The 13,867-nt window shown below is 36.4% G+C and overlaps 1 protein-coding gene across 2 annotated transcripts in view; it reads left to right on the forward strand.

Moving 5' to 3' along the window:
- Positions 1 to 13,867, forward strand: part of b3glcta (beta 3-glucosyltransferase a) — an 89,380-nt gene that overhangs the window by 34,096 nt on the left and 41,417 nt on the right. For both annotated transcript variants that reach the window (XM_008426260.2, XM_017308173.1), the window contains exon 3: positions 4,630 to 4,669. In XM_008426260.2, coding sequence (XP_008424482.1) covers positions 4,630 to 4,669 — 40 coding nt within the window. The remainder of the gene's footprint in view (positions 1 to 4,629; positions 4,670 to 13,867) is intronic.

Below are 13,867 nucleotides of genomic sequence, written 5' to 3' on the forward strand. Positions count from 1 at the left end.
ATGAACAAAGGTGATTTATTCGGCCTCCATCAGCACAGCAAAAGTCACCCACAACCCACAATGTTGTTCTCTCTCAGTCTCTGTCTCTCTTCTGCACAGCAAACAGTCTTCTTATACATGGTTGTCCCCGCCTTCTCAATTATCTGCTCAGCCAATCAAACTCCAGCAAACATGAAACTTTCTATAAAAGGCTGGGTTTGAGGTGGGCCTCCTTCTTAGGAAGTGTCAAAATGGCCGCTACAGGGACACACCCAAAAGGTAACAAACAAACAAATTACATACACACTTTCCATCTTATTGCTTCTTAACAAGATTTTTTTTCTTCATTCTATTATTCCTCTTAATTTCTGTAAAATGTTATTGTAATTGTTTTGGCATTACCTTTAACTGAAATCACATATTTTATAAATTTTTCTTAATATGCCCCAATAAACAGTGATTTTATTTTATTTTTCAATAATATTAATATATGAGGCGGTTCAAGGCATAAGCAAAGTGAGCAGCTACTTAGGACCCTCAGACTTTGAGGGGCCTTAAGTGTTAGTACCATTTATTTTCTAAGAATTATGAGGGATGCCAATAGCTTATCAGTGATGTGATTGAGTAATGTAAGTTTGAGTTTTTAAAAATTTCTTGAAATTATGTTCCGGCAATTAAGAAGATAATTGTATTTTAAGACTTTTACTAAATTGTGGTGTACTTTTCTTCTAATTGATAATATATTAAAGTCAAAAACGTCAATTTTGTCAACCAAGTTGTTCATATTTCAACACTTGCGTCTTTATTAATAAAAATAAAAGTTTAAAGAGTTCAGAAAGATATTTCTTGAAAAATAGAACTAAGAGATGAACAAACTGCCATAGCAGTTCAAACAAAAAGCATTTATTGGTTTTAGGGGAAAAGTTGAGGTTAAAGAAAAAAACTCAGATTCACTGAGTCTGGACTGAAAAATGGATCTGTGAATTTGACGGATAAAAGAAGATGAAAACATTGCACAGACAGTTGTCACATCGTAACAAACAATTCTGGAAAATGATCACGGCAACTTTTGTTTCCCTTCATCACAACATTGCTGCGAGGAATTTGCCAAAAATGAACACATGCTTGACTAAGCACTGTCTCACTGGATGATGTTGCATTGCAGAAGTCTGTGCCAGGTTCAGTTTATTTACCTGATGACCCACTGCTTTTATTTGCCTGGGGTTCCCCACGGCCGCATCCAGGCTGTGCCAAAGTAGTATTCAAATTAAAATAAGCGCAGGGGTTTTTTTATGACTCGATAATCTGACAGAAAGGTCTCAGACACAAGTCATACATCACTACTGTACGACATAACTGCAAATGATTTGGAAGTCAAATGCAACTCGTATCAAATACAGATTTGACCATCAACGTAGCATTCGATTTTCACTTAAAGAATGAAACGATGATCCTGTGCTGCTGGGTATCCCGGCAAATTCTTGGCATGTTTTTAAAGAAGTGTATTAAAAAGTGATATGCCATTTTTTAAAGAAGAAATTAAATTAGTTGAATTGATGTTCTAGAAGAAATTCAGAGCCCCCAGACTTCTTGCTCAAGCAAAGAAGTGTTTTTACTTTACATCATCAATGTGGTCATAATGAAGCCTTAGGCAAGTCAAACTACTGCTACTGAGTGGTGCCTGTCTCCAGTGGTCATTGGGTGTGATTACAGGTTACCAGTCCATCACAGGACAACAGTGAGACACACAGAACATCCAACTATGCACACACTCATGTCTATGGGCAACTTGGACCTAACAGTCATGATTTTTGATCTAGTGAAGGAAGCCGGAGTACCTGGAGAGATCCCACTGTGAGATCATGCAAACTTCATGCTGGCATCAGTGTCACTCACTTCACCACTGTGCAGCTCTTCTCTATAGTTATGCTTTCCATTAATAATATTTTATGCTTTCAAGTGTATATCTTTTGCACGTACAAGATTTGTGTCGCAATTGCAGCTGTATCGAAGCACTGTAGCGGCTCAAGGTTTTGTGTTTCTTGACTGCAACGTACGCAGTTCAGTTTACTTAAATAATTTTGCCACTTGTCACCAAGGACTGTTGTGTTTTACACAGTTGAGTTTTAGCAAATCACAGCCACTGTGTGACTCATTCAGTGAGATCGAATGTGCTGAAGCAGGGAAACATGAAAAGCATGCAGGTCGGTGTGTTCTTGCAACGATAGGGGGATTCTTTCCCCTCTGTGAGTGTCTGCCTTTGCTTATCTGTGCATTTGTGAGCTATTAATTAATTAAAACATTTGTAAGCTTTTAAGTTACTGCAGGTTATTTGAAGTGCGGTGATGTTAAGAAGGAGGAGAAAAATTGTGGGTCCACACTTTTACCTTTTCATATGGATCTTCGCTCCAGAGTAACATCAGTCTTTCATTCAGTTTGTCTCCCTTTTTAAAAAAACGTTCTAAAAACATTTTAGCGGATCAGGAGGCATTTTTTCAGTTTTTTTCCCACCAAATGCATATTAAACTTTAAGTAACAGTTAAAGCAGTTGGCCAACATCCACTATTAGTTAGATCCAGACTTTTGCTCCACCGCTGTAGCTCTCAGAAAACCAAAAAAAGGAAATATTTTTGTTCATGAACACAAAATGAGAAATAGTCATTTTAACAGTTTTCCTGTAAGTTCTTATGCAAAGTCTGCATATAGTAGCTACAACTACCTTTAAACTATGCTATCTATATAGAAAAGGCTCACCTCATTTTGCAAAATAGCTTTTTCCTCTTGTAATAGAAGATTCATTTTGTCTTAAAAGCTGAAAATAGAAATACATTTTAGTTTCATATTGCTTTCGTCCATAACAAAACATTTGATGTAGAACACATTTAGAAAATCATTTTTTTGCAGGTCCGGGAAAGTTTTAATTTGTAGGCAAAAGCGATTCTTTGAATGGAAGAGTTTGCTGACCTGCGGTCCAGATGGATCCTCAGACCACGTCTTGAATTGTATCACCTGAATGACCTCAACACTCTAAACACTGCTCGTCCTGAAACACCCCTAGCAATACGTCCAGCTCACAATTTGATTAAAAAAAATGTTTTTTAAATATCTGTTTTTAAAATTATTATCCCTATTTTGATATGTGTGCTGAAAACCCTTAACATGTTGTTGTACACCAGCTGTACAGTCAAGTTAATTAGTGATGTTTGACAGAGCAGTAAATTGAGTGTTACATGGCTGTCAAAACACTGTGGTTTACTGTTACCCTCATTTTGAAAGAGATATGATGAACAACAACTGCCTGTCCTCTTCCTGAATTACCATGTACATCATATTCCATGCTGCTTAATTTGTTTTATCAGTACATGCCTTCAGTTTTTGAGAATTTTCCACCTCAATAATAATAACCTGCAAAGTGGGATGTATTTTCTAGTTGAAGAGATCTTATACGGGTAATTATCTGATAAAGTGTCATGTTCTCGCATTTTCAGAGCAGAAAAAAAAACCCACTCCGTATTTCTTTTTTTTTTTTTTTTTTTTTCTGGAGGCATCTTCTTTCTCCAGCTTAAATCGTGATTTCATACGAGGAGTGTCTGATGAGATGAGACAGAAACCTTGTGGCCATGACTAATGCTACTGAGTCCAATTAAGCTGATGTACCCTCTGAATCAAATCACCCCGATATGATCTTGTCTGCCCATGCATAAATTTCCTTGTATCTCTGATTACTTGAGGAGGGGTGGAGTGAAGACGCGAGGCCTCACACAAATCACTGCAATGAATACGTCTGCATAGGTGGTGAACTTATTGTTTCTTCATCTCACTTGAAACCTGTCAAAACATCCAAGATTTAAATTAGAGGAGAGATAAAAAAAAAAAATACAAATAAACGTGTCTGGAAATAAATTATGGAGGACAGCCATAAGAGCCAAGTGGAAGAAATACAAAGTTGTTGTTTTTTTTAGTTGGAAAATGAATAATCTTTCCAAATTAAGTGGTGCTTTACAAGCTGATTGGTGCTGCTGTCATCAAACTGTTGGGATTCCCTGTCACTACCGCACCACATCCTATAAGCCAGAATTTATGACTTAGTTAGGCTCTCTGAAGCCTGCAACAGCCCGCCAGTGAAATGATTGTTAGTCTAGAGGAAGTCATAAATCAAACCCAGTTTATCATTATCTATTAATACTGTGCCGCTCTCGCTCTGCCGCCCGTGCTTTCTCGCCTTCTCCCAGGACTAAACGATCTTATCTGAAAAGCGAAGGTGAAAGCGGTTCGTCAAAAGTTTCGATGGCCTGTGATTGATTTAGTCATCGCTCCGTGGTCTGCAGCTTGTGCTGACAGCTCTGAAGGTGGAACAGTGCCTTAATTGAGCTGAATACTTGGAGCTTAAAAGCTGCAGGCACAAAACCCACACAATTAGGAAGGACTAATGACATGGGGTATTGCCCATTATTTCTGCAAATAAGCCATAGGGGATTCAATACTTTGTATCATTAATTCTTCATTAGTGATTAGGTAGAGGAGCTTCAGTACTGGGCTGAACACCAGCATCTTCACATAACCTAGTTATGTGTTGTTAAACTGGATGTATAGAGATTATTTGAAGAGCGTTGCCTGAATTATTAATTTCTTTTTCTTTTGTCTTTTCAGAACCACGGCGGCATGCGTGTCCCTCACAACAATAAGCTGGGTGAGTCTTATTTTTCAAATGCTAACACTGTGTGCTCACTTTGTTAATTAGTAGTTTATACCGCACTGTAAGACAGATGGAACTGTATTGTTGTGTGCAAGTTGGGTGCCAGTACTTAAAGAAGCAAAAAGAAGAAAGGGGTAACACGTTTGTGTTTTCTGGCGGAAATCTGTCTTGGGCTAATGTAAAAAGCAGGATAATAGGATAATGTGAGGACTACAGCATCCAGTTAGAGAACTGCAGGCGTAGCCTTTTTGTTTTGAGAGCAATGGCTGTGGTAGCTGTAACTTTTGGCTTCAATCCCTTCATTAAGTCCTCTCAGATGTCTTTTTGGAACAGCCTGGGTACACTTTGAGCTTTCTGCTTCTCACAATAATACTCTGTCAAGCTTACAACTAAAGACGTCTGTTTGGAACTTTTTTCATCCTGACACCAGCGCCAGTGATTTTAAATTAGACACATAAAGTCTCCTTCAGACACTGAGTTAATAAAATCAGCGCTATGTATTTGTCTGAAAACTCAGTATCGTTAAAGTGCAGTTAAATATATCATTAAACACTGAATTTCATCAGTATTACACATACTCACCAATGACATTCAGAATGATGCAGTCTGTTCGATGTGGATATTTTTTGTTTGAATGAGAAAGATATTTCTGCAGGATAGCCAAGATGTGCTCCAAATCAGGATTAGTTGTGGACTATGATTTGAATGTAAATAATATCCTATATCACAGTTGTATAAGCCTCAAATTTAAAAACATAGGCTGCGACTTTCTAAAACTGAACTGTACAAATACCGGTTGCGTGGCTTGTGAACTGGTAAATCATAAACAGCAGATCAGCAACGTGTATCAATAATTTTGCTTCATCTGTGACTCTGATGCTGATCAATTAAAAATGCATTGGTCTGGAAATCTCTATTTCAAACCATTTAAAACCATTGGCATTAAAAAAATGATGGTGTATACTCCAATCGATTAACTTCACCTTTTTTTGTCAAAGGCATTTTTAAATTTGGGTGTCTGATGTTTGCTGCACTCTGTTAATATCAGGCACAGTTTTCAAAACGGGGGGGGGGGGGAAACATGGAAGTATTTGGGAAAAATTTTTGAAATCTATATATTTACTAATACATATCTGCTCTAAAGAATAGTGGTGTATTTTTAGGCAGTATATCTGCCACTTATTACCTGACATGTATAATGTACAATGTGTGAGAGCACTGTAACAGACAGAAAGGGGTAGAGAGTGTGCACTGACTGCAGAGATGGCATTTTTAGTGACTTGTGGCAGATAGAGTAACAATAAAAGATTAATTTTCAGGGTAAAAATGGATATGGGGAGGGGCTGTGGGGCAAGAGGTGGGGTTCTCTCTGCTGAAGTAACAACAAATCAGTCATGACAACAGAGTGCCACTGAGTCTTTACGAGCAGAGGCCGGTGATAAATATGGTATCAAATGTTTCGAAAGGAGCTGAGGCATTTTATTATAGTTATTTGATATTTTATGTGTCAACCAATGGCACTGTAGTAGAATGTCAGATGGATTGAAACAGAACTAAAACTGAAATGAATAAAATGGCACAAGACAAAAAGATTACAATTTGTACAGGAGGCAAGTACCTGTAAATTAGCGCCAGAAATTAAAACAGAAATCTTCTCATCAAACACATGGAGACTCATTTTTAAAGAAAAAAGAAAGAAGTTGACTTAAGTTTCCCTGTTGTGTTGAAACTTCACTGGTTCACATTAGATTACAGTTAAACTATACAGAAATAAAAACAGCAGCGTACAATATGCACTAAAAAAAGCTAACATTTTGTTTTATTTTGTGCTCATGAATCCAGTACTGTAATATGTATAATTTTGTGTTGTGGATAGGCCTGTCGCGATAAACGATAAATCAATTAATCGCACGATAAATTAAACCTACCGCCCTCATTTTAATTATCGGCTTTATCGTCTCTTCCCGCCTTTTTTTTTCTTTCTGTTGATGACACAGAATGAAAAAAGGCTCAGCTCCAGTGCTCTCCACTTCCTCATTTCCTTAGTGTAATGCCCAGGGCACACTACACGAGTTGTCGGCCCATTTTCAAAACCTGAGAGACACATTAGCCGACAGAAATCCTAGGTATAACGGTTCAATCGTGCCGTGTGGTGTCCAGCCACAAAGGCACAAAATAACGAGTCCAGTTAACTAATTTTAAATTCGGACATTAATCAATGCTTTACTAGAATCTACCTGTGATGCATGTGGTTAGAGTCAGCATAAAGTCCTGACTGAATGAAAATCATTATAACCTATTTATGTCACGTTAACAAAGAACAGCTGAAAACTTACCGGGTTTATCAACTGCGGTAGCAATTTGGCTCCAACTCCTCCCCTTGTCATTTCTATATTCTTTGCACGAAATATTGAATAAATATTAATGTTGTTTCCACATATCATCTCCGATGTCCGCTGGATTTTGGGTTGCGTCGTGTCAGCTGTTTGGGATTCCCCTCAGTAATTTCCCTCAGAAAGCACGGAGGAGAATCCGCGCTTTCTGATTGGCTACCTGTCACATTCAGCTTTAAGATCCCAGTCGGGGAAAACCCCTGATTTAGATCGGAGCGGTCACCACGATCTACCGTAACCCACCCCACACTACAGGATGATCGGTTACAAAATTACCAGCACACCGTTCTAAGAACGGCCAAGATTGTCGTAAGGGGAAAATAGTGGCAAAAAATCGTGTAGTGTGAACTACTGCATTAGGTAGTCGGATGTGCCCATCTTCTCTTACATATAGTGATTACTGAAGGGCAATATAGTATACAGACTTGATAATCTGCACTCTTTTGGTTGAATGCAGTATTTATTTGCACTTTCGTTTTACATTGCTTAGTTTTTATTCAAGTACGTTTTTTGTTAATGGAGACAGAGAATGCATTTTTTTTTGTTTTTGGTTGTTTTGTTTATTTAGTTCATCAGTTCCAGTGTTATGTGTTCTTTTGAAAATAAAGTGCATCTATGTATGGCAGGAAATCGCATGCATTATTACGTAATTTACATTAAGTCAGTGTCAAAAGGTCTTGACCAATATTATCGTTTATCAGAATAATTTTTTAGACAATCGCTCAGCAAAATTTGTTATCATGACAGGCCTAGTTGTGGCTTGGTTGTATGGTTGTACAAAACTACGTGTATATGTTTTCATTTGGCTTCTTGCAATGATGGCTTATACAATGGGGTCTTAGGGCTATGGTACATAATTGGAAAAAAAAAGAAATTTCCACCCCAAATATCCAAAACTTTAAATAAATGTAATTTCACATATTCACAAGAAAAAAAATACTAATACCCAGAATTTGTGAGAAATCATAATGTACCGTCATTAAAAGGCTTGAATATTAAAACAAATATTCTCTGTCAATATAAAACTATTTTCAACAAGACACGCCAGAAGACCTCCGAGACTGACATGGTAAAAATAGGGGATGCACATCTCGATATTTTCCAAAGTGTAAGTGAAACATCCTGGGTCTTTCCCGGCATCAGAACATCTCCCAGATGCAGCCATGCCACAGCTTCTTCCTCTCCGTCTCAGGCATGTATTCTGGATCTAGTTTGAAGTTTGATGGCATGTCTGCACCTGGGAGATGTTGTTCTGAAACAGGAAAATAGTCTGAGTGTACCATTTACCCGTTGGAAGATATCCAGGTGTGCGTCTCATAAAATTAACCACTTATACATTAAAGCACATCTGTAACCTTCTAAAACTTATGAATTTTTAATTCATGCCAATTTCTGACTTTAGAATGTCAGAAAATGTCAAAGTTCTATAATTGCAAAATTATGTATTGAGTCATGAAAAATTATATATATTTTTCTTTCATATTTACATCGTTTCAACACAAAAAGATGTCTGGAAATAAAAAACAAATGTTTTTTATTGACTTTTAATAGGACCAAAATCGACTTACTTGCTTCACCTAATTATTGCAATTCAGAAAAGAAAAGAATAGTAGTTTCTGGAGACTGGTATCTTTGATTATGTGCTTTGTATTCATCATAATGACATCTCTACTGTATTGCGTCTGATTGTCATTATTGTATTTAATGTTTGACCTCTATTTCCTGGCAGAAGGAATTTGCTATAGAAGTAATATTTAAAGAAACGATTATTTCTGACAATTTCTTAGCAGAGCATTATGCTTGTAGATATTCAGCGCAACATTTTAGCATCAACTGGACAGCAAGAACGACATTTATAAGGGAACAAGAAGATCTCAGTTCATACCAATTATGTTTCAGGAAGCTCATAGAATCACCAGAAAAAGAAAACTTTCTGTTGCCCATTTTTTCTGGACCTCTGCCCTTCCCCTCAACTAGGTCACAACAAACACAAAAGCAACTTCTTAAGTCTCTCATTTGGCACCTCAGCACAGAGAGGAAATACAAACAGCCATCTGAGAACTGGAGCTGCATTCTCTAACACCCTCATCGTCGCTCCCTTTGTTATAGCTCAAAAGAATCCTGCTGAGAGTGTTGTTTATGTGGTAGGAATGAAATAAAGGCAGAGTTCCCTTTGACTTATCAGTATCAAATGGAATACCCAGCTTGTTTGCTTTTAAAAGAGGTTATGTCTAACAAGGCGCCTGGGCTGGCCACATCCTTCCAATAATTTGACTTCAGCGGGAGGACAATGCTTGATTTACTTTTTTACATGCATAAGTGCTAATTTACACAAAGAAAATGGATATCAAGTCAAAGATCACAAGATTTTTTTTTATCTTCTTAAGATAAAATTTGTCTTCAATTTTTTTTAACTTCCTACTGTTAAAAATGTAAAATATGTATGTACACTATTACTCCATTTACAGTTTATTAAAAAATTAGATGTCGATATTATTTTATACTCTTTTCAATAATGGACTGAAAAATCTTTTTTGCCTCCTCAGCAATCAAACCCTAATACTTTGATAATTACTGAGCAGCTTTTTACACAATTACTCTGGTATTTAGAATTTTTATTTTTGCCATAAACCTTCAAGTCTTTGAAGTTGGATGGCCTCCTTGCCATCTCCCTAATCTTTTAGCTCCCTTCCCAGATTTTCTTTCAGATTTAAAGTGATATTCCTGCTGGACTGATCAAAAATGTTAATGTTTCTTCCAGTCAGACGAAACATTTTGTGAAAATGAAAATATTACTTTAGAACCTAAATGTGTGGTTAAAAATAATTTTGTTTTGGATTTAATTCATGTATTCCAAACATCAGTCATACTACACTCAGCTTTAACATTATTTCTAGCGTTTTACATATAATTAGCAAAAATATCAAGCTTGCAATTGCCCCACATAAATTGATTTGAGGCACAGCTTATAGTACAATCTGAGCACACAATGCACTTAGCATTTAGTGTTTTGTGACTACTAAGATACTGTAAGTTGTTTTAATTGGCTTTAAAATATGCTACTTAGAGGTCAGAGGTCAGTATAAATGCCTCTGGCTCTTGTCTCGAATGTTGTGTCCCAGTTATTTGTCAAACGTCTTCAGGCATAAAGTCCCTGTGTTGTTTATTTGGCATTCTTTGCAATTAGAAGCAGAATCTCAGCTTATTATAACAGTGCTTCAAGACATCTGTGAAGCTTGTAAGAAGTTAAACAGTCAAACCAGAGCTTTGTAGAGAACAAAGCCTTAAAGTTGACATATTGGCAATGAGGTATTAACAGGTATTTAGCCATGCTGGCAGGAAGCTATAGTGGGGACTGGAGACAGAGGACTCATTAACTCCTTCTGCATGTTTTAATGAAAAAAACACAATCATAGGCTGGATTTTTGCCTAATTGTAGAGTTAAAAATAAAGCCACATGTTTTGGTTTTACTGGTTGAAATATTCCTGCTGTCTTCTTCTGCTTGTGTCCTCTGTGACACGTCTGAACCAATTCATCTTTAATCATATGACTTCAATGATGATTTTGATTTTAAATGGTAGCCCAAAGGAAGATTTGACACAGTGGCAAATAAAACTGGTGAATTTTCTTTCCCTCGGTTAAAAGAAATGCTGTCAGATTCATTTTAAACTATTTTCTTTACAAATAAATTTTACTTGCTGTTTTCAGGTATAAAGAATTATTTATTTCTCTCTTTTTTTAAAAAATGGAGCTTTGTGAATGTTGCAGCTGGGCTGACCTCATTCTTCTTAAAGGTCAATGAAAAATGTTTCAGTAGGAGTTCTCCTTGAAAGCTAACAAAGCCATGTCTGGTTCTGTGTACATCAATTATCACATCTATTATTTCATCAATGGTTTCAGATTGTTTCTTTGCTGTTTACATGACCCAGATGACTGTGGATTGAGACTACTTTAAGAAACCATTGAAATATAAGTGATGCAGTCTTTGCAACAATTGTTTAAAAGAGATTCTTTGCACAACCAACTAAATAGTGTCTTTACATGATCACTGTCAGTAAACTAAGATGAAGTATTTGCCAAATATGGACAAAAAGTAGAATATGGGAAGAAATGTCTATATTGCAATTGTTTTCATGTCTGTCCATCCATCCCTTTTATAGCTGTCCTATCCAAAAATGTCTTTTGACTTTCAGAATTTTTGAATTTTGAGTCTGGGAAAGTATAAAACTTGGAACTTAAAAAGATGTCGATCTGTAGCTGTGTTATAATGGCAGATTAATTTCCTTTGACATAAAACGTATTATGAATTAATTAGCAATATTGAACATGTTAGGCAGACAATAATCAATATATTTGTTTTTTCATTTTCACTTCTCTTCATGGTACACAACATGCGTCACAGTGCCCATTTTCTGCTATGCTGCTGAATGTTGGGCACAAACTAAAAAGGAACAGTTTTCATCTATTCATATTCAGCTGCATAGTCTTATTAAAAATGCAGCACGGTTCATCTCAGCAAATCTGGGAGAAAGAAAGAAAGAAGAAAAACCTTGGAGAGCATATTCTACCTGAATGCCTGGGGAGAAGAAATCATTCACCCAGCTGCAATAAAATAAAAAGGCTTTTTTTCAAATATAAGTGTTAAAACCTGCTGAGATGCATATCCTTTCCAATTGTGCCAAAGGCCCTATAGAATATAACCTTCTCACAGCATAGTCAATAAATTGAATCAGAAATGATATTTTATATTTTTTATACAACAGCTGGTGTGTGGACATGGATTATAGCAAAACAGCAAAAACGGTGAATCTTCTATTAAATATCCAGACCACACGTTTTTAGCTTATTGGATTTCTTCTATTTTAAAATGTGATATTAATATTATTGGACTATGTACATGGCAATAAAAAAACTGTCATTTTACTAAATGAGCACTAATTGCCCTCATACATCATTGAATTATGACCTGTGTCAGTAATTTGTAGCATAAACACAGCTGCTTCATGGAAGTTTCAGAGGTTTAATAGTCAACAAACAAACATCATCACTAGACAGTAGAGGTGTACAATACTGCATATTTTGGTATTGATCCAATACCTCGTAAACATAGCACCAGTATCGCCGATGCTGATTCTTATATCGATACTTTTAAGTGAAGAAGATGGAGATGCAGCAAAAGGAGGCTACAAAGTCTTCAATGGAAAGCCGATGCACACAGCATCTTTTCCCTGTTTGTAAAAAAAAAAAGTCATAAACCATGGCTGTTGTTTTTGTCCCACTTTATGTGCTACTTTATTTTGATCTAGTCAGAAAAGGATTTTTAATAGCTAAAATCTACTTGTTTTTGCGATTTATAAAATAATGTCAGAAGAGGTGGTAATAGTTTTTGTAAGAAACTGGTTGAACTTGTGAGAGTCATTGACTACGTGTCACTTGCTCACTCACCAACCCTGTGATTCATGTGAGTCACTGACCCTGAATGCATTTAGCATGTTTCAAGATTTAAATAGCCATAAAACTTTCTAAGTCGAGGTTTCAAGCCCTGATTGTAAATATAGAAATAAATACTTGCTGAAGCCGCTGAGTGTTGTTTTTACCACTTAACATACGCGACTCAACATTGATTCCTTTATTACTGCTGCTTGTCTTCTTTTTTATATACTTTATCTTAAAGTCCTTATTAGTCTTGAACTAAGGAGACAAGCCTTCTGTAATCTGCAACATGTTTTTGAATTAGCTACTCAGTTTTCTTATACTGTGATCTGTGCACTCCTCACCTCACTAGGCTGCATATGCTACACTTGTCCCTGGGTGTTTTTTCACGTGGACAAGCTTCAAGGATGCTGAAAGAGTTAATGTCCCTGCAAAGGCTTATGAGCCTGAAACTCTTCAGTCAGTCAGAAGTGAAGAAGCCCTTCAGATGAGGGGTGAAAAGCCTTTAAGAACCAGGAAAAGAAATTGCAGCTACCCTCTATTCAGGCACTTAAAAGTAAACTCGTGCTATTTGAATTTATGGAGTGTGGCACCAAATAGATGTTTAGAGTTGCTGGTGTGGGAAAATAAATGACTGGGAGATTTCTTTATCCTCGAGATAAACAGAAATGCACATAGGCGAACAGATTTAACTAAAGTTTTAAGAGGATTTTTGTAAGAGTTTATATTTTTGCGATTTTATATTTTCATAGTTTTTTTTTTTTTTACTTTCTGAAGCCCCCCAAGTTTTAAGCTCTCCTTTCTTATTTTGGTTTTATTTTATTTGGAGATGTACCCAAAAACTCGGTGCAGCCTCAAATTTGCCTATTTTCAGCTTGAGTGAATCCGCCATATTATTAGCTTTAATAAAATCTGCATTCCAAGCCAAACTCAGCCAGCCGTTGTGAGAAATACCAGAAGCCCTGGCTACATATAGCTTAAGAAGCATTAAATCATGCATTCTTTTGAATTCTTCTTTTTAAAGAAAATAGTTATCATTTAAACCATTATCCATACTCTTTCAACTAATCCACGGGTTTTAGGAGTGATAAATGGACTTCATAGGCAAAAACTGGAATCTGTTAAGAATTAATTGCTTGGACTCCCTGAATTATTGATGCTAAGTGAGGTTCCAGGGTTGAGTTCAGCATTCATTAGTCTACAGAATATTCAGGCAAAAAGTCTTGAACTCTAGAGAACCTCAAATAAATGTAATTATCATGGGCTGGAAGCAGTTTTTTTGTCCTTATTTAGCCAATGCAGTGCTTTCACACAACACACATATACACGCACATACATTTTTACACACACACACACACACATATA

The sequence above is a fragment of the Poecilia reticulata genome, linkage group LG13, assembly GCF_000633615.1.
Source record: "Poecilia reticulata strain Guanapo linkage group LG13, Guppy_female_1.0+MT, whole genome shotgun sequence".
Lineage (NCBI taxonomy): Eukaryota > Metazoa > Chordata > Actinopteri > Cyprinodontiformes > Poeciliidae > Poecilia > Poecilia reticulata.